We start from the raw sequence: 26,568 nt of genomic DNA, 5'->3' as shown, positions 1-26,568 counted from the left end.
TGCCTCCATTTACCTGCATGGTGCAGTCCCCACAGTGACTTTATCCACAGTGCAGGAGCTCTCTTAGTCCGCTCTTGACTTTTTAGGTCCTAGCACCACATGTTTCACAAGTAGGCAAAGTCCCCATAGCCAACAACAAAGTAGAAAACCACCTTCGGTGAAGGTTCATTGCTATGGTCGCAAAGGAGACATATTTTTATTTTTCTCTACCATTCCTGGGGTAAATTAACTTCTTTCATCATTCTGGCCTGAGGTAGGTTTCTCCTAAAATCTCCTATTACAGTCAGTGTGATTTGACCCTAGACTACGATAGAATTTCCTATTATGGTCAATACCGTCTAATTCCTATCAGAGTCAATGTCCTACTGTTAAGCAGCTAATTAATTCTCAAATTGTTTGGAGGTAACCCTCGCCAATGAGATTGTAAGACTGGAAACAAAGAATCCTGCTCTATAATTCATGAAATTTCACTAGGATAGCTATAGTACATATAGTAGGTGCTACAAAATTTCTTCTTGATTGGTTAGTGATTAGTTTCTCATCTCTGTCAAGAGAAAATTCATAATTTAGACTACACGGTGGTTGACAACGAGGGAGGGATCATTTTGACCTTCTCTCTCTTTTTTAAAGTTTATTTATTTATTTTGAGTTACAGAGCAAGTGAGCAGGGGTGGGTCAGAGAGGGAGAGAATCCCAAGCAGGCTCTGCACAGTCAGCATGGAGCCTGACGTGGGTCTCAAACTCACGAACAGTGAGATCATGACCTGAGCTGAAATTAAGAGTCAAATGCTTAAGCGAATGAGCCACCTGAGTGCCCCAACCTTATCTCTCTTCTTTCTTAAAGATTTTATTTTTAAGTAACCTTTATACTCGATGTGTAGCTCAAAGTCAAGACCCTGAGATTAAGAGTCACACGCTCCACCTACTGAGCCAGCCAGATGCCTCATCTTATATTCAAGTATATTTGCATCACAGTATGTATATGCATTATGTCTTATCCTGTGTGCCCCCCCGACCCACCCTGGAATCCGAAGCCTGATGGGGCAGACGTACCACGCAACCAGTGGAGTCCAGCTTGCGGTCTGAGATGCACCGGAAGTTCTTACTGCAGCCCCCATTGTCCTTGCTGCAGTCGCGCACTGGCCCAAAGGAATCTAAGAGAACCTCCAGGCTGTCAAAGGAGGATGAGGTCATCAACTCCTCTCTGTGGGGAGACACAGCGGGAGGGGGGCAGGAGTCAAGGCAACTCCAGGTACAACAAGTAGCATCACATTCCAAGTTCCTATCTAGTCACCTGCATCACGTCTCACTCTCACGAAAATTAAAGATCAGCCACATTCTGGGCCTTGAACTAACAAATTATGGACATTCTCCATATCTGGGAAATGAGCCAAGGCTGTAATGCCTGGTCAAAGAAGGAGGTCTAAACTTGGGTGAGGAAATTAACATTTTATTGCCTGTCAGTCCTTAGGGGATGTGGGAAGAGCTTACAAACTCTAATTTTATGTCCTCTCCCAGAGCATGAGCCTTGGGGTGTGCAGTATTGACCCAGATAGAGTAGACCCTGGCACTGCGTACAGGGAATCTGAAGGCAGCCCGCCAACTTCTCCTTTCAGCTCGTCAAGATTCCTTTCCTAGCTCCTTGCACCTGCTAGTAGTTCCTCACTCAGCACTCCAAGCCAAACGTGGCCCCGGCATCCCGAGCCCAGACTCACCTGACCTCCACGGCGTCCTCCATCACTGTCATGTCCGTCTTGCACTTTGCTGAAGGGTTGATGGCCAGTTCAGCTGGTGGGATCACAAAACTCTTGCTGAGGGGCAACCACATGCCCTCCCCAAGGGTGTAGGTGAATCTGTAGGGACACCCAACACCATGTGGTTACGGNACCCCCCCCCCCGCCAGCAGACCCGGCCTTCTGCTATCAAGGCCTTCCTTTTCAGCCCTCGCCGCCTCTTCAGGAAAGGGAGCTGGCCGCCACTCCGTGGATAAGATGATGCACGTGTCCAGCCAGTTGGGGGAACGGATTATGGCGCCCACTCACCAGCTGTTTGAAGTGGTTCTTATCAAGCCCTAAGAAATCGAATTCCAGTTTCCTTCAGATGTAAAGCGGGGCTTCCTCAACCCGAAGTCAGATATAATTGGAAGCATTTTAATTGAAGAGACTGGTCTCCCACTGTCCCCAGCCCTCGGACTGCACACCCACAGTGGTAACGACGGCTCCTCCCTGTGCCTGAAGGAACCCTGCAAGGGAAAGGAAGACAGAAGCTCCCCCTTTTCAGGTTGTTGTGTGATGCACACAGAAACGAAGGAAGGCAGCAGCCCCAGGGAAAAGAGAAGAGGAAGAACAGGACAAGCCTGGATATGTTCTCCACACTCCTACCCACACCCTCAGCTAATGGCGGTAACCCTCAGGAGACAGGGGAGATTGCGAGATTGCTGCATTTTTAAAAATTCTTATAACAAGGGCTAAAACGAATAGAAGAATCAATCAGCATTTCAAGGGAGAGCTTAAGGAAATCATGAAAGATTATTTGTTTATTTATTCATTCATTTTATTTCAAAGGCATTCAAATACCCTGTGTTCACAGTCAAAAATAGTCTATGGGATAAAAGCCAGTGTGGGTGGGATATCACAAGGCGGTGGCAGTCTGGCGGCCCCTTCCAACCTACTGTGGAGGGAGGAACAATCGAAGAATGCTTACAATTAAACAGAACCCAGCCCTGGCTCCATCAGCATGCCCGTCACAGAGCCCCACTTCAGAGCCCTGCTCATTTGTCTCCCTTAACCCACAGGCTCCCTTCTCCACTCCCTGGGGTTGCTTGAGATGATGCTAGGAAACCAGACGGAGGGCTTGCGATCTTTTATGAGAAACACGACCCCCTCTGGGGTGCCTGGGTGGCTCAGTCGGTTAAGCGTCCGACTTCGGCTCAGGTCATGATCTCACGGTTTGTGGGTTCAAGCCCCACATCAGGCTCTGTGCTGACAGCTAGCTCAGAGCCTGGAGCCTGCTTCAGATTCTGTTATCTCCCTCTCTCTCTGACCCTCTCCTGCTCATGCTGTCTCTCTCTCTCTCTCAGAAATAAATAAAACATTAAAAATTAAAAAAAAAAAGAAAAGAAACACCACCCTCTGGAATGCTGGCCGCAGAGAATGCCCACTGACCCAGGCTCGCGCGATTTTCACCCACCCTCTGAAGCACAGGAGGCTCTGGGTGCTATAGCAGCTGACAGAAGAGAAGGCGGGTGCCCAGGAGAAAGGCAAAACCACCGAGCAAGTGGGATGCAGCCAGGATTTTAGAGATTGTCCCCTCATTCCCAACCTCACTCTCGGTCCCCTATTCTGTGACCTGCTGGGTGAATCTCTACATTAAGTAGCACTGAAATAACGGAGATGCTTCTTGCTCTGAAGGATGCACTCAACTCTTCCCATCCATGCGGACAGATGGCAAGAGTTGGGGCTCGGTCTGTGCAGGGATTCAGGGAGGGGTCTGCACCAGGTGAGGGAGGCCAGTTAGCAGGGGACAGAAGAGGACACCTGCCACTTCATTCTTCTGTGAAGCAGCTGGCAAAATTGAAGGCATGCCAGTCCCTACAGACACACACACACACACACACACACACACACACCACACATACACACACACCCTCATCTGGCAAGATTAAGGAGCCGATTAGGGCAAATGATTGCCCCTAAGTGCCCGGAATCTGAGGTTAAGAGAAGAAGTGGGTTCGGAGGCAACAATATGCAAGGTGCTGCACTGACACTGCATTTCAGAATGGACACTCTTGAGGGCAACGCGACAACAGGCAGGCGGGGGTAAGGACACCACTCATATTATAAATGAGCTATTGTTTCAGAGAGAACATATCCAAGTTTGAATGGTACCAGGGAAGAAGCAGTTTATTTGTTGATTTGGACATAGAGGTGAATTTTTGTTTTCTATTTTGGTTATAAAATTACAAGTTTGCACTGATGTAGAGCAACAAATCTGGGACCTGTAGCTTATAATTTATGAAACAGATTTTGGGAAACAGTTGGCAGTTCTAGCATATTTCTGATGGTTAATTTTTCTTTTGGAAGAGAGAGCTCCATGCCCCTCTGTCTCAGGGCTCCCCTCCTCCTCTGCATTCAGCAACAAACAACTCAGAGGGGAACAGGAAGCCACCTCTTTCCCCAACTGAAACCATTCAACAGCACCCTGGACCTACGGAGCAAAGAGCACATGTCCAACAATGTCATTCCCACCCCCTTCTTCAGCTGCTTCTTTCCCCAAACCCTGCCTCACGTTTTGTCCTTGTACCATGCAATCGGACTGTCATCTCTAAAGTCCCCTTAATTTCCTCACCTCTTTGCCTTTGCTCTTAAGAATCCTTTCTGAATTTGCTTCCCTTTCTTCGCTGGATTCCAGCCATGTTAAGACTCAGTTAAAATCCCCACCCCTTCCAGAAGGCCTGCCAGGACCTGCACACTCAACCTCAGGCTGAACAAGGGACACACTCCTCCATGCACACACACATGGTTCCTGGTCACTCCCGGAGATGGTGACTTGTGCCCATCCTCTCGTGTCCATCATCACTCAGAAGAACGTGCTCTCTTGTGTGGCAGGGGACGTTTCTCTGCCATCTTGGTATTTGCACTGCCTACCACAAATTTTTGGCCCAAGGAGGTCACTCCATAAATAGTTATGGACTGATCAATAAGGAGATTCAGTCTGTTCCCTAGTTTGCACAGGCTCCAGGGTGGATATAATCTCTGTTGTCAAACTTCAAGGAGAAGTGATAGTGAAGATCACCCTTTACTGAGAGCAGGATATGGGTCAACCTCTGGGTCCAAATGGATTTAGTGGTCAAGATGGATGGTGAGAGACCACCGAAGGGCACAGTAGTTTCTGAGACACAACACTGTACCACATTAACAAGAAAAATAGTGTACTCTTCGATCTCTGGTAGGGCCAAGGAGAAACCCTGTAGAGGAAGTGAAGGCAGAGGTGGCTGAGGCTAACCTCCGTTGAGATCTCTCAACATGGCATGTGCTCCATAACGCTGCTCCATGTACCCTCACGACAGTCTTCTCAGGTTGGTCACTTGGCCCCATTTTCCTAATTTGTCAACTAACATTTTAAGGAGTTTGGCCACCTCCCCAAGGTCACCTCTCCCTCAGTGGGAAAGCTGGGGGCTGGTCTGATACACAAGTATGGCTCACAGCAGTTTTCCAGCCCATACTGGCTCATGCCTATGAAATTCTAAAGTTTTCTTTTCTCTGCAAAATTTACGGAGTAACTCCAAAAACCAAATATAGAACAAACTGTCAGAGAAAAAGCTGTGTCCTGAAATCTCATCTGTCCCTCATTCATGTTGATTTGGCAGGAATGACTTCAGAAAGCCACCAAAGAGGAATTGGGAGAGCATCTGGAATGCTTTCCCAAGTTGGGCCTTCTCTTGTGACAGCTGGTGGTGACCACTGCAGTGGATGGCTCAGCTGTAGGCTGAGTCCTGCACACGACACTGTTGAACTCGTATTTGAAACTTCTGTTCAGAGGCAAACTCTTGCCAGAGAGCACTGGGCATAATAAGACTGTCCTCTCACTGTGGCTTGGCATAAAACAGGGTGTGGGGAAACTGATGGCTAGCTCTTGGCCTGGCATCTCCACTCTTCCCCAGGGCAGGCAGTTCCAGAATGAGGTGTCATTCCCAGTGACACAGCTACACACTCGGAAGGAGGGTCTCTGAGGGAGAAATCAAGTCTGCACCAATCCCGCCACCAGAAGATCTAGCGGAATGGCATGACCCTCACCACAATGGAGAGAATGTCTCTGGCACTGCACTGGATTTGCTGAAAAGACTCGGCTCAGCTTCCTCGGACCCTCTGAGTCTAGCTTGGGCCCTTCTCAGATTCTTTGGGATAGCAGATTACCAAGGTTGGGTTTGGTCTCAAGGTCTTTTATTAATTTGGTTTCAAGTCCTTAGGAAATACCTGAAATGATCAGTTACAGATATTTGCTGGAGATCTACTGTGTTCAAAATCATATATTAGATGTTAAATATTTAAAGCCATAGAGGGTATGACCCCTTCCCTCAAGAAAACATCATTTCATTGATATAAACAGGCAACTAAAACTAAACATGAGAAAATAATTGACAAATAAATATTACAGTCAGTATGTTATAGATGTCTGGAGCAGGGAAAAGTCATTGTGGATTTGGAAAAGCTTTAAAGCAATGTTCTTCAATCCTGGATAGAGATCGGAATTACCATGGTGTTTTTAAAAAACTCATGGCCTAATCCCATGTCCCTGAACTTTTCAATTAATTGGTTGATGCCGGGTAAGATCACTTGCCATTTTTGAAGCATGCTGGGATTCTCCTGGAAGATCAGGGTTGGAGAACAATTCTTGGATGAGATTGTAAATTTCTTGCAGTCAGGGGCCATGTCAGTCATATTTGTTTGGTCATATCTACAGCATCTAAACCAGTGTCTCGCAGTGGTAGGCGCTCAGTAGATAACTGGACTTAACTAAGATATGTCCCAGACCATGGAAATGGATAGTGTTTATATTAGGAGAAGAATATATATCCTGCTAGAGGAATGAGGATGAGCAGAAGAGTAAAGTGGGAAGTGTTTATGTTGCCGGGGACAGTGGATCAGGTAGGGAATAGATTTGACCAAGAACAGAAGGTTCTGGGGAGCCTGGGTGGCTCAGTCGGTTAAGTGACTCCTGGTTTTGGCTCAGGTCATGATCTCATGGTGCATGAGTTTGAGCCCCACATTGAGCTCTGCACTGGCAGTGCAGAGCCTGCTTGGAATTCTCTCTCTTTCCCTCTCTCTGTGCCCCTCCTGCTCTCTCTCTCTCTCTCAAAATAAATAAACTTAAAAAAAAAAGAATGGAAGTTTCCATAGGAGAAGAGCAACTTATAAAACAGCCTTGTCCACTGGCATTCAAATGTGGAGAGATTCAAATGTCAGAAATGTGCAGTAGCTTGGAATTCATCAGGATACTAAATCATAGGTGAACAGAATGGCAAGAAAACAGTCCTTCGCTTATTTAAGAGATTACAGTCACTGGCCGGGTCACGAAATTTTCCAGAGTAGCCACTGGCAGTTGCTTTACTACGATCCCAGAGTGGTTTGGATTAAAGTTCTTAATACCTAAAATAGGTAAATCCTGACCCATTACTTTTATTGGAGAAAGGCGGGTTCTTGCCATGTGAGGGGCCAACAGGACTGATTACCCCACTGGCTCCTGAAATAACTGCAAGGGTCAAGCCATTCAGCTGACCCCTCTGTGGCGCGTGGCTATCACATGTGGCTGGCAGCTAACATGCCTGAAAAGAATAAATGGCACCTGTGGGGATGGAAGCGCAGGTTTGGTACAGGTTCTGCTTTAACAGCAATTTCATTAAGGCCCCTGTTTTTCAAAGTGTTGGTTTCTAACTTTTAGGGGAGAGGAAACTTATCCACATTAATCAGCCGAACTCCACCAGGCTCTCCATCTACCTTATCTTTATCACCCTTCGAAGGTCTTAGCAGACCGGTGGTAGAAAAAGAAGAAGAAAAACATCAGCCACATGATAAATCCTTGTTGGAAAGTTTAAATGCCCAAGTAATAGTCTAAGGAATATAGCTGACATCTCGCATAGCATGAATCCTCAAAAGCAGCCATGAATGTGACGCGGCCTCCCCTGAGAGACACTCAGGAGGGAAAAAGGCAAGGGAAGGCCCGTGAGGAAGTAGTTGTGTAAATCTACACTCTTGCTAAGAGCATGTCTTCAGAGAACACTGCAGGGGCCAAACCCAGGCAGTCTGGAGCCAGCAAGGAGAAGGAGCCGGAGGACCTGGGGCAGAGGAGTCGGCTCTAGGGGGCAAATGCAGGAGCAAAATTAACACCTAGGCCAGGCCAGGCTGACAGGGAGGGTCTGGGGAAGGGCCCAGAAAGGGGGCGGAGAATATGAAGACTCAGCACTCTGTAGGGGTGCAGTGGGAAGGAAACATGCTTTCCATTTGCCCCACACTGCCCGCCATTTCTCCCATAGTGCCCTGCATCAGCTTAATGCATCTTCTGACATCAGACCTTCTGGCCTGACTATTTACTTCCTCTGTCAGAGGGCGTGCACACAGAGGGACGTGTATTCACGCCCATACTGCCAGGCCACAGACTATCTCAGGTACTTTGCCAGGAGTCAGCAAATACACACTAAATGAAGGACACGTTGACAAAATAAAGGCATGAGAAGATCTTGGTTTGGAAATAAACTCGTGTTCCAGCTACAGCCTGGTGTGAATTAAACTTCACGAACGTCCAACAGCTCACGGTGGCACCCAAATTCTTCCTCTGCTGGTTGACTTTTCTGGCATGTGCTATTCCCAGGTATGTAGGTAGAAATTTGGGAGGGGCTAGAAATATCCAATTTGATTAGGAGGGTGGTAGATAAAAGAAACATAATAATGAAGTAGAGCTGAGAAAAGGAGGAGGCAGGGGCGGGACAGATTTTGAACAAGACTTGATGAAAAAGGTGCAAATTAGATGCAAAAGGGAGAGGCAGAAACTGACATTAATTGCCTGCTCTGTGCCAGTTTCTGCGCCAGGGGCTTTCCCTGCGTTATCTCACACATTCCTCACCACAATAGAACCAGGCAAATAACAACGTAGCCCCATTTAACAAATGCAGAAACTGGAGGCTCCAAGAAGTTAAGTAAATTACTGGGGTTCACAGACGAGGTAAGCAAGGAAGCCAGGACCCAAATAGCATTGTCTGCCCTCAAGAGTTCTCCACCCTGTCACCAGGCGTGAGTACTGGGGCCAGCGCTTTTGTAACGAGGAGGGCAGAACAGCTAAATGTGTTTCCCATTTTCTACTTTATCTCTAGGAAAGAAAGGTCAGTGGGAAGTGGGACATGGGGCTTGCAGACATACATAAAGCAAGTCCCTAGACAGCCACTTACCTGAATATTTTATCAGAAGGCTGTTCTCCCAAAACCAGGTCAAAGCCCCGCTGAAATATTGTGTAAGGCCAAGGCCTAAAAGGAGAAACATCATTCAATTAAAGTCAACTCCACAAACACTCTCTGAACATCGACTTCATGCCAGGCACCATGCCGGGTGCCGGAGACCCAGTGACACAGGGGACCTCGTCCCTGCCCTCAAGAATCCCACTGAGGGGGGCTCTCGCAAGACCCTGAATGCTGGAGCTGGACCCAGAACATGATCAACATAAAAGTCACTGAACCACCAGGAAAGTGGAATGGAACAGACATGACAACCACAACTCCAGAGGCACTAAAATCATATTAAGATGGACCTCACATGGCAGTGATTCACGGTCCTTCCGACGTAGACTTAACTGATACTTAGCTCTGCCTCACTTAAAAAAAAGACAGTCAGCATGATTTCTTGGGAAAGACGAAGCCTCTGGAATCAGACGGTTCTGGGTTCAAACCCTGTTCTGCTGTTGGCTTGCTGCGGGCAAGTCATTTGCCTTGTTGAGTCTAATTTCCTCTTTGGTAAAAATAGAGTCAGTAACAGCTGACTTCAGACCGCTGTGAAGATTAAGCAAACCTCTTAGGCCAAAGCCACAGCTCATCCAGGGTCCTCAACATGTTCCCTTTCCCTCCTCAAAATTACATGAAGATTCTGGGTCTTTGACAGGGTCCAGAGGTTTTCAAACATTTTAACGCCATTCCTCCAAACAGAAACAATTGAAGTGGTACTTTTTCAATGATTCTTAATACAAGTCTCCCTTCTGAACCTCTAGGTTCTGTCACTTATAATTGAAAGTAACAAAACTATGTTATTCAAATAGTACATATATCTTTTGACTAACCCACATGTCTAACCCCAAAATTATTTGCTCCTGTGAGCTAGACTTAGGAAAGCCTGGGACTGTGTCGGGCACTAGATATTGTACACACTGTATGAACTGAGCCCTCAACCCAATGATTGAGGATTTCGCTGTAGCCATGCCTTTGGTCTTCAAAAACTAGAAAAAGTCAGCAGCATAAAATGACATAATTATGATTTGGGGCTAAATCTAATGCTGGAACTAATCCTGTGGTTGTCAGTGTGAATGCCATCACCCAACAGAGTGCACTTGGGGACATTTATGGTTACTCTTCAATAACACAATGATTGGAGGACATTGCTGGCATTTAGAGAGCTGGGCTAGAATGGCGAGAATCGGACAGCGCTCAAGATAGCTCTGTGCAACAAAGCGTTTCCGTATGTCCTAAGAGCTACAGAATGTCTCACTACACATTTACATAGGTTAAAACTTGCCTATCGTGACCTGAGCCAAGATGCTAACTCCATTGACATATAAGCACAAAGCAGCTTGTACTGTTTTTAATCTATGACAAATTTCCTGGGTGCATAACTACCATGAAAACTGAGGGGCGCCTGGGTGGCTTAGTCGGTTAAGGGTCCGACTTTTGCTTGGGTCATGGTCTTGCTGTTCGTGGGTTCAAGCCCCGAGTCGGGCTCTGTGCTGACTGCCAGCTCAGAGCCTGGAGCCTACTTCAGAGTCTATCTTCCTCTCTCTCTGACCCTCCCCTTCTCACGCTGTCTCTCTCTCTCTACTAGAAATAAATAAAAATATATATATATAAAAAAAAGAAAATTGAGGGAAGACTACACATTATAACTTAGAAATTTTACCAAGATCTGTCCATACGTTTGGAAAATCATATCATTGTCTGCAATGCCGCTCATGACCTTTGAATCACCAATACAGCACACCCAGATCAGGTGATACTGCTCTTACATGTATTGTGTATCATATACTACTTTACTTATTACATTATGGTGAATCTACATTAGGTGCAAGTGTCTGTTGACATTATTAATTCTCCTATCGCAACCCTACCACAGCATTTACACATTAAAAGTTACTATATGGTTATAAATGACTTTCTTTTATTTCTCTTTTAAACATTGTTAAGGCATTATATTTATTTTTGAAGTCTTGCGTATATAGATTTTATTACTTGTGAATTTCTTGTAAGGGGTTAAATATATTTGTTCTATTTCATGGAAAGGGGTTAAAAATATTTGTTATAAAACAGGGTGTTGGGCCTGATGGGGGGGTTGAGCACCACCCACCTAACTCACTGGTTAAGCAATTAACTAGCCAAAGGGGTCAGTATCTGCAGAGGGAGCCATCGGGGCTACATACAGAAGCGGCTGGGATGAACGCATTCTTTTTTATGCTTACTATTTATAAACACTTTATTCTTGGAATTCAATTTAGAAATACCCTGAAGCAACTAGAATTGGCTCCAAAAAGTACTCCACATTGTATTATGAATAACCCCTGCATCAAATCAACAGCTTCTCCCCATGTGTCTTTCATGTTTGTTCTGTTCATTGGAGGTGAACCCCCGGAGAGGGGTTTGAATATGATTCTTTTTTGCTGAACAGTGAGTGGTGGCTTCTGAGCTGCTCGAAATTATGTGTTAATTCAAGAAAAAGTCTAGAAATCACGAGGGGGAAAAAGCCCCATGTGATCCTTGACACCTAGAAAGGGCAATACAAAGAGAGAGAGAGAGAGAAACGTAACTTTCTCTGTTGGGCAAAATCACATATTACTTACTATCAGTTTAATAATTTTAAATCACACACATTTTGCCTTCGAGTCCTCTCTAGTGCTTGAAGTTGGTACAATGTGTAATTAGAGTTAATTTTTGGCATGGTTCCTAGGTTGTTTGAAAATATATTTTGAGGAGCCAAATTTTAGGACTGGCATTGATTACAATGTGAACAATTAACTGCGTAGAATAACATAAATAAACCTGTATTCAAGCCATAGGTAATAAATCAGTGAGCCCGCTGATTAAACACACATCAGCATGTTGCTAGGTAGGTCAGATCAAAGAGCCTTCCTGCTCTCGAGGGGCCTTGGAGATTGAGAAAGACAACTCAGAATCCAAGGGCGCAGATGTGCAGGGTAGAACCTGCCCAGATCACAACAAGGGGCAGCAGGGTGCAGTGATTAGGATGTGGGTTCTGGAAGCCAGCCTGCCTACTTCAAATTCTAGCTTAGCCACGGATCACTGTGTGATCTTGAGCAAGTCCCTTAATCATTCTGTGTCCCCATTCCCTCACCTGTAAAGTAAGGCGGATGGTAACGATCATATCTACTTGGCAAGGTTGTTACGAGGAGGAACTATGTAACATAGCTAGAGTGTTCAGAACAGGGTTCTGGCATTTAGTGAGTGTCCCACAAACACTGGCTAAATACGTTAAATTTAGCAGTTACCCGAATCAAATACAAATACTCTAATAAGAAGGTTCCCAAATATCTGTCTAGGGACAAGTGTCTTGCCCTAAGGTGCAAACGCAGTGGCAATACTAGGCTTGAATTCGGATTGTACATGTGTGTGTGCTGCTGGAGAGGAGATAATGATGAATATGGGAACACCAAAGCTCCGCCCCCCCATCTCCCAACCGGTGGTCACTTCACAGGACAGGGATTATACTGTGTTGACGTTAAATATGGGAGGGGGGGAAGCATGTGTGACATGGAGAGAGAAATCAGGGAGATGGGAATTCCTATTTGATTTATTTAGCAAAACATTCATGGAGGGCCTATTGTGTGTGAACTGTGATATCAGGCAACAGGAGTTGGGATAAAGAGATTCTTGCCCTCAAAGGAATCTATGGCCTTTCTGAAGAAACACGTACGTCCAGACAAACAGAAGAGAATGGAGTCAACGGGAAGAGGAATGGAGCTACAGAGATCAGGTCAGTGGCAGTGTGGTGGTCCAGCACTCGTCCTGGGCACTGGGAAGGCTGGGGGTCGGCAGGGCAAGGGATGGCAGCAGCGGGGAGCTTGGTGCCCGTGAGTGGAGAGGCTACAGGAGGCCATACAGAAAAAGGAGGGAAGGGTAACATGGTGAAAAGCTGGACCTGAAAGTCCCCAAACCACTTTGGGGCTGAGATATCTGCGACCAGCTGAGACAGGGAAGGCCTCTGTATCAGGTCGATCTGGTAGAAGTCCAAGTAAGAAAACGGAACTGGCTTCACCAAAAAGAGGCCCATCATTGAGTCTCATACCCAGGTTTAAATGGAAGTTGCCTTGGGGGTGCCTGGGAACAGGGCCCCAAGGCCCTCAAATTGTCCCTCTCCTCTCTACGCTTTGTTTTTCACTCCTCAGGCTTTATTCTCTCAATAGGCGAATGCACATGGCAGAGACTTGGTCCCAGCAGCTGCCACTCATGTCTTTACCGGCTCAGGCCATGGAGATGTTCCCCCCATAATCCTTGGAGGAATTGCCTGACAGGTCCTGAGTCACAGGAGCAAAGCAAAGCAGATCAATCTCTGGCATCTAAGCAGAGGCAACCCTCGTTTGGGTTTTCAGCGCTGGAGCTGGGAGGTGAATGTCAAACACATTTCCACCTTGGCTTCCACCTGCTTGAAGGGCAAAAGTGCTGCCTCCCTCAGAGTGTTGCTGAGCAGACTGAGCCAATACGAGTTTTGTGGAAAGAGCACAAGGCTCGGGAGTTGCCCGCAGACAGCATCAGGACGGATGGGGGGCAGAAGGTCGAAGCCTGCAGCTGGAAGGAAGCTTTACTCTCTTGACTCCACCTCAGAGGTGTGGCCTCCAGTATTCTCTGTCCTGCCCTGGATGGAATGGCCACCTCCTGTTAGTTTGGGGAAATTAGCAGAATCAGAAGTCAGGAAGGCGTTTCTTTGTTTGTTAATGTCTTCTTTCTGACAAATCAAGACCCTGAAGACAGCCACAGGGGGCCCAGATTCAGGGACGAGTCACAGGCCAGCATGAGAAGCAGCCGGGCCCCATCGTCTCCAGCAGGAAGAAACGCTCGGTGGTAATGGAAATGGCAGCCGGCAAAACACACCTGCAACCAGATATGCTAGAACAATTAGCAATCTCTCATTTGCCTTTTCCTCACACAATACCCACAGTTTATGCAGAATCTTTCCTAAGCCAGGGCAACTCCCAAACTTTCACCTTCTCTCTTCGGCCCTTCCTCATCTTCCCCAAGACACATCATGGGGTTTTCCCTTTGGCCCTGGTGTTGGGGTGGCTATGGCCTTGACTTGACTTGACTGGGTGTTTGGGCATTTCTTCTGGGACATAATCTAGACCTAAGCAAGTCAGTGAACACTCTGTATGGTCAGCCTCACTGGATGAGCCCTTCCCGGTGCAGGAGACCAATTCTGTTGCAGAAAAGAGTATTTCAAATTCTGCTTTTTGATCACATGCAGCTTTCCACCTGAATGTGGCACATAGAAATGGAGCTTGTAAGCTTTTGGTTGGCATGTCTGGTGATGGGCTTCCTTGTAGAGAGCTCAAAACTCATTGGCTGGGAGGGAGAGGGGGAATAGAGATAGATAGATAGATAGATAGATAGATAGATAGATAGATAGATAGTAGGAGGGAGGGAGGGAAGGAGGAAGGAAATAGGCAGAGGGGATAGAGAAAGCAGAGACAATACATACATGTATGTATGCATGTATGTGTGTGTGGGGTGTGTGTACACAGTTCAGTGTGCAGAGAGAGGATGCTTCAGCTGTAGGCACTGATAAGTAACGCATACTATGGAACTTCCTTTGAACTTATATATTCCTCCACCTGTCACTATATAGGGTATTTTACAAATGAAAATAATTTGTCCATAGTTAAATAAAAGGACATGCTCTTAAGCTTGCCTCTGGCCCACATTCAGCTAAGTTTAGGATGAAAGCATAGTTTGTGAAGTTCCAGCCCAACTAGTGCTAGGTTATGGGGTTCTGGTTCAGAAGATCATATCCATATGTAATGTGACAGCTTTGGAGCAAATGTTCCTTTCCTTGGCTAGGTAAATGCATTTGCAAGCAGGGAATGGAGAAACAAAGAAAGAAAAGAGGTTCATTGAAAAATGCTTCTGGAAAAAGGTAGTTTGCAAGATATACAGGAGAAAAGGTGAAGAGAAAAATGGTAAAAGGGACTTTTCCAGCAAAACATTCCAGGCCTCAATTTACCCTAATGATAAGAAGGGGGGATTATTATGTGCCCCTGGCATCACAATCAGGACCAGTTCTGAAAGAAGGAAGTCCTGGAATGACTGATGCCTTGATTATTTGCTAAACCCATGGCTTTGTCAGAAATTAAACAATAAGGATAATGATGCTCGATGTTTCCATAGGATGCTTTAGGGCCTGGGGGCCCTTTCTTTCTTTACCTGGAATTTCTCCCCCTCTCTTTTATGTGCGTTAAGTTATACTATTCTTTTAAGTCTGGCTTAAAAATTACTTCTCAAGGGCACCTGGGTGGCTCAGTCAGTTGAGTGTCCCACTCTTGATTTCAGATCAGGTCACGATCTCAGGTGTTCGTGGGACCGAGCCCCGAGTAGGGCTCTGCACTGACAGTGCGGAGCCTGCTTAGGATTCTGACTCTCTCTCTCTCCCTCTCTCTGCAATCCCCCAAATAAATGAATTAATTAAAAAATAATTACTTCCCAAAATAGACCTTCCCTGGTGGTCCAAGACTAGGTCACATCCTTTATTATATAAAGCACCCTGCCCTTTCCTTTATAAAACCTATAAACTGAGTTAATTTCTTATATACTTGGTTACTCTTTGTCTTCATCAGATATAAGGGGTCCTGCCATCACTTCTGCTCACCCTTCACTGTCTAGCTTAGTGCCATCACAGAACAGGCACTCAGTAAAGAGCCAGATGACATGAGAAATGAGGCCAGACCTGGGTCTGAGTCCTGGAGGACGCCATCTACTGCGTCACACAGCCTCAGGTGAGGCACTTAATTTCTCTCCGCCTGAGTATCTTCATCTATAAAGTGTGGATAAAACAGTACCTGGAGTTGTATATAAATGAGTATGTATGTGGCAGTGCCTGCCACACAGAACAAACTCAAAGAATAGTAGCCACTGTCAGTACAACCAACATTACTATGTGATGAATAGAAAATGCATTTCTAACATTGCCTTTTACTTAATTTTTTCTAACATTACATTTTAAAAATAAACCGTGATGACCGTGGTATATTTTACAAACTGTTACCTTTAAGCATGTAAATCTCATGTAAAAACAAATTAAATATTGATGTGACTTTATTCATTATTTAATGTCTGTTATTTAGAAGTTTTTATGCAGCGGAATACCATATTTGTCAGTAAGCAGCAAAGCGGCCAGAAGTGTATCTCTGGCGCCAGGCAGAGTAGGTTTAAAACCTGGCTCTACCACTGACTAACCCTTTGCCCTTGGTCAAGGTCATGAATTCCCACCATCAGACCATTCCATCTCCTTGCTTCAGTCATGCCCAATACCCTCGCGCCCCCAACTTTCTCCCACCACATTTCAGAGTCTGGCTCCCTGTCCTCTCCGACACTTCGCCATGATTTCTGGTAATTTCAGTAGCCACTAAGATGATGTTTCCAATTCTTAAACCACTCAGCACCTTGACTCTTCTTAAATGACCCTGTCCTCCACCTCTACTCCCATGGTAAAGCCCAGACTACCAATGTCTGCAACCCTTCCTTGGTCATAATTTCAGGAGTCCCAATATTTGATCATCACCTCCTACCTTCCCAGATCATTCCTCCTAATGCCAGAGTTTTCTATGCTCCTGAGATTTAAAATCCATCCATCCAACCACCACTTTATTGACCCTCACCAACCTCACATATTCTCCCCCTCTTTACTTAGATTAAATTCTGTGGCCCGTCGCTGGAATCACACATAACCCCCACTCTCTCGCCCCTCCACCGCTTCATCATACTTGTCTAAGACACTCTAACTCTGGTTCAGCTCAACGACCCTGTGGCTCCAGTTCTGTCTGTGCAAATGAATGCAGTTGGCAACCACGCTGATTGGTCTCATTTTAAATCCCACACCACTGACCTCAAGTGGGCTCTGAATACAGCCTACATCACACTACATTTTCCTTGTCTGTTCAGTCTCCCACTCTCTAGATCATATTTCAAACCTTCCTCTTTCTCCTCAAAACCTCCAATACCTCCTCCCCCATCCGAACCCTTGGCTAACGATCTGCTTCCTACATAACTCAGAAAACAGGCAATCAGATTAAAAGCTTGTACCACCACATCCACCTACCTGCCTCTTGCCTATTTCTTGGCCCTTCTTCCAGTAATTAGGCATGAACTTGTGTTCCATCCCGAATCTTACTATCCCAACTAACCCTCTGACATCTTACAGGCAGTGGCATAGAAGGGAAGGAGCCCCAGGTAGAAGTAACAAATCCAGTCTCCCTTCTGCTACTATGACTTCAAGTGAATACATGTGCCCTCGAGTCTCAATTTCTTTACATGAAAAATTAAAATCATTAGGTATATGGCATATTCCGCAAGACAAAGTATATAGAAATGAACTTCAGATCACTGATAATCTTTGAGTATTCAGTTTAATCAGGTTCTGCAGTTTTATTCTAGACTTTGTGTATAATAGGTGCATGTGTGTGTGCTTTACAGAAATTATCTCGGGTAAAACGTGGAAACTGGCACAATTCCTGCCTCTCTGTGGCTTAGTTTTCTTATCTGTATTAACAGTACACACCTCGCCAACTGCACAGGAGTAAATGATCTAAAATATATGCCAATTACTTATAATAACCTTGGATATACAGAAAGTTCCGAATAGATGCTACATTTTATTGTTCACACATTATTAAGAATGCTGGTTCTAAATGCTGAAAAGGGTTTTTCTTGGAAGAATTTTAGAAATATATAAAATGATTGTGAAAATGACAATAATGGACAAAAATGTTGAGACGTTTCCCCCCAGCTTTGGAATTCAAGGATACAACCTTGAGAAAAAAAAAAAAAAAAAANAGAAGACAAGGCACTGTATGATGGTTAATTTTCTGTCACCTTGTTTGGACTACAAGGTGCCCAGATGTTTGGTCAGTCCTTATTCTGGATGCTTCCGGGAAGGTGTTTCAGATGACATCAACATGACAATCAGTAGACAGAGTAAAGCAAGTTGCCGTCCCTAGCGTGGGTGGGCCTCGTCTGATCAGTTGAAGGTCTGAACAGAAGAAAAAAGCTAAACTTCCTTTGAGTTAGAGAACCCCTCTTGCCTGATCAACTTTGAACTGAGACATTAGTCTTTTCCTGCCTTTTGGCTCAAGCTGAAACATTGCTTTTCTTAGGTTTTAAGCCTTCAAACCAGAACTACATCATCAATTATCCTGGGTCTCAGACCTTCAGATTTGGACCAAAGCTATAGCATCGGCTCTCCTGGGTCTCCGGCTTGCTGACTACAGATCTGGGCACTTGTCAGCCTCCATAATCACACAAGCCAGTTCCTTACAATAAATCTTTTTCTATATTTGTGTCTGCAGCCTCTCGGTTCTGTTTCTCTATAGAATACTGACTGATGCACCTGCATAAACAGACACATACACAACTCAAGAATCTGCACTTAACCTTTTTGTCAACACAAAGAGTTTCAGGGGGACACAAGCATGGACCCCAAGTCAGGTGGGAGACATCAGTACCTTGTCCCTGAACACCCGCCTTATGGAGGGAGAGCTAAATGTCTGCTTCTGGAACGCAGGGACCATCAGAGAAGACAGATGCAGAGTTCATCTGCCCTCCGATGGATGGAGAAAGCTGGCGCAGAGGCTTGCAGCTCTGAGATCAAGGCTTATATAAGGTAAAAGGAAGAAATCTTGAATGGGTCAGAAAAAAGCCAGTAACAGTAACTGCCATTTATTAAGCATTTGTCACACGTCAGGCAGGCACAACCCCCTGAAGAGCCCTTCGGTTACTGTCCCCACGTTGTAAAGGTAAAAACAAAGCATCCAGCAGGGTTACATAAGTTGTCCGAGGACACATCGGTAGTAAGAGGCACAGGTGGGTGGTATTGTGGAGGGCATCGCCTGCACTTTCTCCTATACCTCGCTCCCCCTCCTTACCATCGGAGGCACAGAGACGTGGGGGAGAATGCACAAAGACAGCACTGCACCTGCCAGCAGGGGTGCTGCCTGGGTACTGGCCTGGCTTGCCCACCAGTGGCCTCCAGGTTCAGAGGCAGGTGGTGCAGATGTTCTCTATAGTACACAGAAGTTACCTGCCTTCCTTCCCGTGCTTTTGTGGGGACAATTCTGGCATACACCAAGTGGTATTAAAGTCACTTGTTTATCTGTCTTCCTCTTTTTAAAAATGTATTTTTGAGAGAGAGACAGAGAGAGTGTGTGTGTGAGAAAGAGAGAGAGCATGGGAGGGGCAGAGAGAGAAGGAGACACAGAATCTGAAGCAGGTTCCAGGCTGTGGGCTGTCAGCACAGAGCCCAATGCAGGGCTCGAATCCATGAACCGCAAGATCATGACCTGATCCAAAGTCGGACGCTTAACCGACTGAGCCACCCAGGCGCCCCACTCTGTCTTCCTCTTAAATGTTCTCTCATTGACCCAGCTACTGAATCTCCTTTATTCCTGCATCTTTTATCAATGACACTTCGTAGCATGGCTCTCAAACTCTGGGGTACATCAGGGTCATCCCACATATGGGCTTAATAGTTTCAAACTTTAGTTGCTCTCATTTCACATATCTAGGCTGAAGCCGAGCATCAATATTGTTAAAAAGTTAGGTGGGTGGTGGGAAAGCACACAACAGGTTGAGAATCGCTGACCTCACACCCCAGCCAACCTTTACGAACCAGGCTGACATTCTATAAAATACGACTGCCATAAAAACAGAAACTGCAACCTAGCCCCAGAATTCACTGGAACCTACTTTTACATTTCTGAATAATAATGGGAGATGAAGCATATTGAATTCTTTCTTGTCCTTGTCCGTTTTCCTAACGAATTAAGATATCCCAAATCTCATTACAAATATGAGATGTCCATTTGGGTTTTTTCTTTTTTTTAGTTGTCAAGTCATTTTGACTTCAGCAAATCAACATTTCCGTTAAAAGAGTATTACACAACACTGAGATTTTCAAACCTTCGTAAATGCACTCACAGGGACAGATGCCCCTTCCTCCCGTCCATAATACACACATACATGAGTCCATGCTCCACACGCACACATGTTCACAAACTCCCACACTTGGCCACAGCCAGCTGCAACAATTCCTCTGGGGGAAGGAGAGTCAGATGCCAGCAAGGCTCACAGTGGCTCTCTTCCTCCTCTCTTTACCTCCCGGCAGCTGCTCTGGACACTGAGAGCAGACATGCAGAACAGAGCCACGGAGAGTAGCGTCCCTTGTAAAGTAAATCACCACTGGGTCTTCCGTCACTCACACAAATCACAGCACGGCCCAGCTTCTGTGAGTGGGGAGTCAGACAGACCTCCATGCGAGTCCAAGGCCTAGATCTGAGGTCCCTGCCAGCCCTGTGAAACCGACCAGATATTTAACCTTTCCAAACCTCTCTTTCTTTTTCTGTGCAATGGTGATAATAATAGCTGTCCGTTACTTACAGGGCTATAAGCAGATTAAATGAATGAATAAATACAGTTTCAGTACAATGACTGAAATACAGTTGTCACTTTCTAAATGGAAGCTCTCTTCCTCCATTTCTCTCTGGACTCTGAATCTGAAGGCTTGGTTGATTTTTACCCTGGGCTAATGTAGCCAGGGTCTCAAGTTCAATCCTCCTGAAAGCTTGTTAGTCTTGCTTACTACCGTCCATGGGCACAGCCTATGCCACATGTCCCTGGACACCCATCTTTGCTCACAAATGAATTGGACCTGAGCTTGGCAATGGATCCGTGCAAATCCGTCTCTGTGTGGGAGAAGCAGTCCAGCACCTATTCACTGCTGACCTCCCTGTAAAAGAGGAGGGTGCAAACCTGGGGTTCCCTCCTCCTCCAAAGACACAAACATTCAATTCCCGTGAGAAGGTAGGGGAGCCATCAGCATTAACACAAAAGAGAGCATAAGAGGCGCAGGATGCCTAGGAGAAGAGGCAGCTTCTTATATGCCTCCGATTGTACATCAAGAGTAACTGACAATGTGAATGAACCAGAGAAGAATCACAACAATCTCCATCAACGACTTGTATTTAATGTAGAGTTTTACCCCTTCCCCAAAGTCCTTTCCTATCTCTTAATTTGTTTCAGTTCTACTAATTTGTTTCACTATGAATTCAATTCCTCCATCAAGTATTCATTTATTTATTTACTTGAAAAATATTAATTAACCAAGTGCCATGTAAAAAAAAAAACAGTTTGCTAAACATCGTCAAGGGACACAGAAATGATTAATACACATTCCCTGCCATCAAGGACTTCATTAATGTAGTGAGACATTCCTTGAGCAGTTATTACACACCTCTGAGGAGCCAGACATAATGGAGTGTGCTGGGACACACAGATCAAAGGCTGGGTCCCTGTCCCAAATTGTGGTCTGATAAGAATGACAGGTAAACAATCCTTGGCGTTTGGTTTGTCAATTTTTACGCAGAGCAAATAAAAGCCATTATTTATTGTGCATTTATTAGGAGTCAATGAACCAAGTGTTTGATGTTTACTTACTACTTCATGTAAGTCTCATACAAATGCATAGGCATTCCTATTAATCCCATTTCACAGATAGGGAGAGCAAGGCTTAGGAGGGTTCAATACTGTCAGCCAAACTCTCACAGCTAACACGTGGTGGAGCCAGGGCTCAGGCATGGCATTCTCCGATGCCACAGCTCTTGCTAGGACCCCAGTGGATTCCCTACCTCTACCCTGCTGCTGCCAGAGAATAGGGTGGTGGGTGGGGAGGCACTAAGTGACACTGACTACAAGGGCGAATCCACTTCTGTGTCCACATTCCCAAGCAGATGTTGAGAAGGCAAGATTGAAAAGGCTGAGCTTCAACCATGAACTTGGGCAAGATGTGCAGCGGGCAGCAAGACAAGCAGGGCTAATCTTGCCCAGAGAGGGAGTGCAGAGATGGAGAGTGGGAGTGAAAATGGAGACTGCGGGAAGAGAAGAGCGGTAACATCCACCACTGATCAATCACTTCCTAGTCCCATTCATCCCTATTTCAGAGATAAGATCACCAAGGCTCAGAGAGTTTAAATGGCCAAAAAACCATAGGGAAGACGAATGAAGTAAGATCATTCCTTCATTTGTCCATCTATTTATTCAGCAAATATGTATTCAGCAGAAGGCACGGGCCAAGCTCTGTGTTCTGGGCATACAGATGTGAACAAAAGCAAAGATGGTGAGGTTCTGCTTCGTGGAGTTTATACTCATGAATATATAATCACAGTTGAGGAGAAAGCTCCAAAGGAAGGAACTCGGTCTTGAGTGTGTGTGGTCAAGGACAGCCTATCTAAGAAGGAGAAGGTTAAGCCCTGGGCTAAGAGGAATTTTACATACAAATTGGATCATGCCACTCCCCTCTGTTAAATTCCTGTCCTGGCCCTCAAGGCATTCCTGCATGACTGGGCCCCCACTGAGTTCTGGCTTGCCAAATTTATGGGTTCATGCACCTCCCTGTTTACTACTCTACAGTCAGGTGTCTGAGATTCCTGGAATGGGCTGGGATCTCTAGGGTGAGCAAATCCTGGGGCGCCTGCCCTCCCTCCTGCTCTGGCAAGTAGCTTCTCATCTCTCAGCCTCCAAGGACCCAGATTTCAAGTGTCCCTGCCTCTCCCTCCCCTTAGCCATTCTTGACGAACCCTCTATTTCCCTTGCTCTACTTCTCACGGCCTGTAAGTCTTCTGGGACATGTTTGTTTTCTTGTTTGTCCTAGGGCCTTCCCCACCAGAGTACACACCCCTTTAGGGCAGGAGTCCCCACGGTGTCGGCAGCCAGTGGCAGAGCCTAGCATATGGCAAGAATGTGTTCCAGGGGAAAGAATGAATGAATGATTTAGGTGATTACAAATCAGCAAAAGTGTGTGACATTATAAAGAGCAAGTGCTACGTGTGTGGTGTCTGTGTGTGTAAGAGAGGGAGGGAGGGAGGCAGAGAGTGACTGCCAGATTGAGTTTAAAGTTTCAAAGTAATAATTATAATAGCATCATCAACTGATAATAAGAGCAGAGATGAAATATGTAAATACTTCCCTTAAGGAATTTGGGCAGAAAAGGAAATGAGAAAAATGATATGGAAAGAACATAGGGTCAAGGGACCACCTGACATTTGAATAAGGGATAGAAGGTAGCCAGGTGTTAATAGTGGATGTAAGAGAGAGTCGGCTGGGGGGCAAGACTCTATGGAAAGTGAGCCAAGTCGGAAGGACAAATTGAGGCAGAGAGTTCGGCTATGGCACTGAGGACACACCCCCTTTCCGAAAGGGCAAAGATGAGGAGACACTGCACGCAGACACAAGGAAGGCAAGGACCCTGACCCGCAGAGCTCTGACTTTGCTAAATGAGATACGAAGTTATGGGCTGAGCATCAGAGCCAGGATAGAGCTGGATGACTGAGGACAGGGAAGAGGACTCTGGTCCACAAGGAGGGGGAAAAAAGGGTAGGGATTTGGGGGGTGATTGTGAATGTACTTTCATAAATGGCTTCATGTGAGGTCTAGGCTTGGTTGGGACGCATAAAAAGCCAGGAAAGAGACAATGGAGGATACTGAAAAATGATGTCCAAGAGCAGACTATTTGGGAAGATGGAACGGGGCAAGGAGAGGCGAGGGAAGAACTGCAGAGTTCTCAAGCTTAATGGTGAGATGCTTTTAAAATACACTGCCATCAAGCAGTGGCCTTGCTGGTAATCACCTAAAATCGAGAAGTACCGGAAGATACTGGTGACCTAAGACATCAGTTAGAAGGACAATTAGCATGTATGGTCTTCATTCGTGCATTCATTCAGCAAAGAGCTACAGAGGCCTTACTGTGTGTCAAACACCACACTTGTCATTGGGGAAGCGGAGTCAAGTAAGATATAGGCCCCCTCCTTAAAGACCCAGTCTAATGAAGGAACCAGATAAATCAATGGGTTAATTGGCTCCTATGGGGAAGCAACAGGAGGAAGACAGAGAGCTTCTAAAGGTTCTAAAACCACAGCTTTATCAGCCGCGTGTATTCCGGGAAGTACTAAACGGCCGAGCAAACGGAGGGCAGATAAATCAGGGTGACTACTTCTCCAATCCCGTTCAGTGACTGCTGAGCAGCATGCAGCTAGTACAACAGCTGTTCTTAGCCACGGCGTGCATCAGAGTCCCCTGGAGGGCTTGCTAACATTCGAATGGCTGAGCTCCAGCTCAGAGCTTCTGATTCAGGAGGTCTGGGATGAGCTGGAGAATGTGCATTTCTCCCAAGTTTTCAGGAGAACCTGATGCTGCTGGTCTGGGAATCACACTTGGAGAACCCGTATTAAGGGTGTTAAGCCTCACTGGGCATCAGAATCACCTTGGGAGTCCTCAACCACACCACCGCCAGGCTCACCCCCCCAGAGACGTCTGAGTTAGTAGATCTGCTACAGGGTGTGGCCATGGACATGTTTCAGTACACCGAGGGAGATTCCAATCTGCAGCCCGGATAGAGAACAATAGCACTACTTTGTGACCGGCACTGAGATAGTTGCCCAGAACACAGAGAGCAAAGACCTAGCCTAGGTCATAAGGAGCTCACGGTCTAGAGGGAGAATTGCACGCATGCAATGGTTGTTTGGAAAAGTACAGGGTGAAGCTGATGGCAGGCAGGAAAAGCTAGAGGTAAGGAGGAGGAGGTGGGATTTGGAAAGGAGACTGGAAGAGAGGAAAGGTTGGACTCTTCCGGGGTGGCAAAGCGGAAAAGGAGCAGTGGTGATGGCAGGACAGGTGAAGTTTGGTGATGTCCATGTCGGGGTGGTTCCAGTCCAGGAACGGGAGAGAGCCTGAGAGGGCACTTTGCCGCATAACAAGTGGTCCAATGTGGCTGACTCACCAAGGACATGGAAGGTGAAGCCTGGGGCAAGGGGAGGCAGGTCAGGAGGCAGCACATGGGCCAGGCTGAGGCTCTGACCCCCCAGTGGGTCTTGGGGAGCCCCTGAGGGACTCCCTACAGTGGCCCCTGGCACCCCCACTGGGCTCCCTTCCCCGCCTCACAGTTACAGCCTGACACTGAAAATCATCACAGCGCCCTGCTTTCTCTTCTTCTTTTTCATGTAAAAGACAGATAGGAAAAAGCAATTCAGTGCCTCGGTCTTGTTAGACTCGCAGTAGATTTCAATCCCCTTTACTTATTTATGGACCTATTTTTCCCAAGTGCTTCTTTTCCCTGGTATATTTGTAAACACCATTTTTATTCCTCTTAATCCGTCTGGCAGCATTAACTCATTCTGCACTCATGGCCCTTATCTTTCCTATGAAAAGTGTTCACGGACATAGTTAAAATTCACAGATTTTGTTGTCATCGTTCTCCCCCGCAACTTTTCTGATTTGGGGTTTGGGAACGTTTCCTTGCCTAGGCCAGGTTTGGCTAAAGGCATCTCACTCATCAACTCAAGATACGTTTCCTACATTTTGCATCTCAGGGCGCCCACGCTGTGCACACGAGCCTTTCTCGTACGCCCACTCAAGGCTGGAAAGTATTCGCTCTGACCTTGGACTTGGGCACAGTGGTAAGGCAGCCTCAGGCCTCTGGACCAAACAAAAGGTTTCAGATCCCCGTGGCTGTCCCTCCTGCATCTCCTATGAGCCTCAAACCCACTCACACAAATGACAGCTGCTGGGCCTGCCCCTGTTGGGCCATGCCATTGTAGAATGTTCCAGCCGGAGCATAATCCATTCTGACTGCCAGTGGAGACTTGAGGAAGTCCAGTGATTGTAACGGCCCAGCCAGAGGCAAGATAGAGAAAGACACAACAGCGGATGGGGGCTGTCCTCCGTGCCTCATTGATACGGTGAAAGCTCTGTGATTTCTGGGGTCTTTTAGCATTCTCCAAGATGGGGCCTTTATTCTCCCTCCACACTGCTGGTGCAGCAGTCAGGAACAAAGGCTGAGGCTTGGTAATTGTTCAGCACAGACAGCAAGGAGAACGGAGTGTTTGAAAGTGCCATTCTGCGGCATTTGGTTTTTGATTTCCTCTCTCTCCAATTTAAGTGATGGGGGATGGTAAGCATTGCTCTGGGGAAAAGGAAATGGAAGCCCTTTACCTCCATTAGAACCATCCAGAAATGAGAATCATTGCCCGGCAGTGAGGCTGCCATCATTGCTGGAAGCTGACAGGCTGGAACCTTTTGGGGATGTAGAGATGATCACAGACTTCTGGCATAAAACTGGATTTTAGGAGACGATAAAATCCAGTACCGAGAGACCTCGTCCCTTACCCACTGCCACCGCCATGTGTCCACTGAACCACTGCGGGTCTCGGCTCCCACATTTCAGAGATTTCAGTAGACTTGCTGCCTCCTCCCACAGAACTTTCTAGCTTGAAATGGTGTTGAACCTTCAACATTTTCTTATCTGAAGTAAAATCTGCTTCCTTCTAATTTGTACCTATCAGTCCCGGGTCTGGCTCTCGGGGGCGCAAAACCGCGCAAGGCTCGCTTTCTTGCTACAGCTATTACCATGCCCCCCCTTCACTTCTCCTCCTCCTGGACTGAGCACCTCAGTCTGCATGGGTCTCCGGTTATTTTCATCTGGGCGCCGTCCAGCCTGTCACTGAATGGCCCAACCTAAAAGGTTGTGACTGACCAGACCAACACACCACACAGCACAA

At 46.3% G+C, this 26,568-nt stretch overlaps 1 protein-coding gene across 1 annotated transcript in view; it reads right to left on the bottom strand.

Annotated features, from left to right (window-relative positions):
* Positions 1-26,568, bottom strand: part of ASTN1 (astrotactin 1) — a 191,608-nt gene that overhangs the window by 94,234 nt on the left and 70,806 nt on the right. The window contains exons 9-11 of the mRNA XM_077763092.1: positions 8,942-9,016; positions 1,716-1,853; positions 1,054-1,204 (exon numbers count right to left, since the gene is read on the bottom strand). Of these exons, the coding sequence (XP_077619218.1) occupies positions 1,054-1,204; positions 1,716-1,853; positions 8,942-9,016 (364 nt within the window). The remainder of the gene's footprint in view (positions 1-1,053; positions 1,205-1,715; positions 1,854-8,941; positions 9,017-26,568) is intronic.

The sequence above is a fragment of the Crocuta crocuta genome, unplaced genomic scaffold (genome assembly GCF_008692635.1).
Source record: "Crocuta crocuta isolate KB4526 unplaced genomic scaffold, BGI_CrCroc_1.0 scaffold3, whole genome shotgun sequence".
In the NCBI taxonomy this organism is placed as follows: domain Eukaryota; kingdom Metazoa; phylum Chordata; class Mammalia; order Carnivora; family Hyaenidae; genus Crocuta; species Crocuta crocuta.
This window is presented reverse-complemented; position numbering and strand designations above follow the sequence as displayed.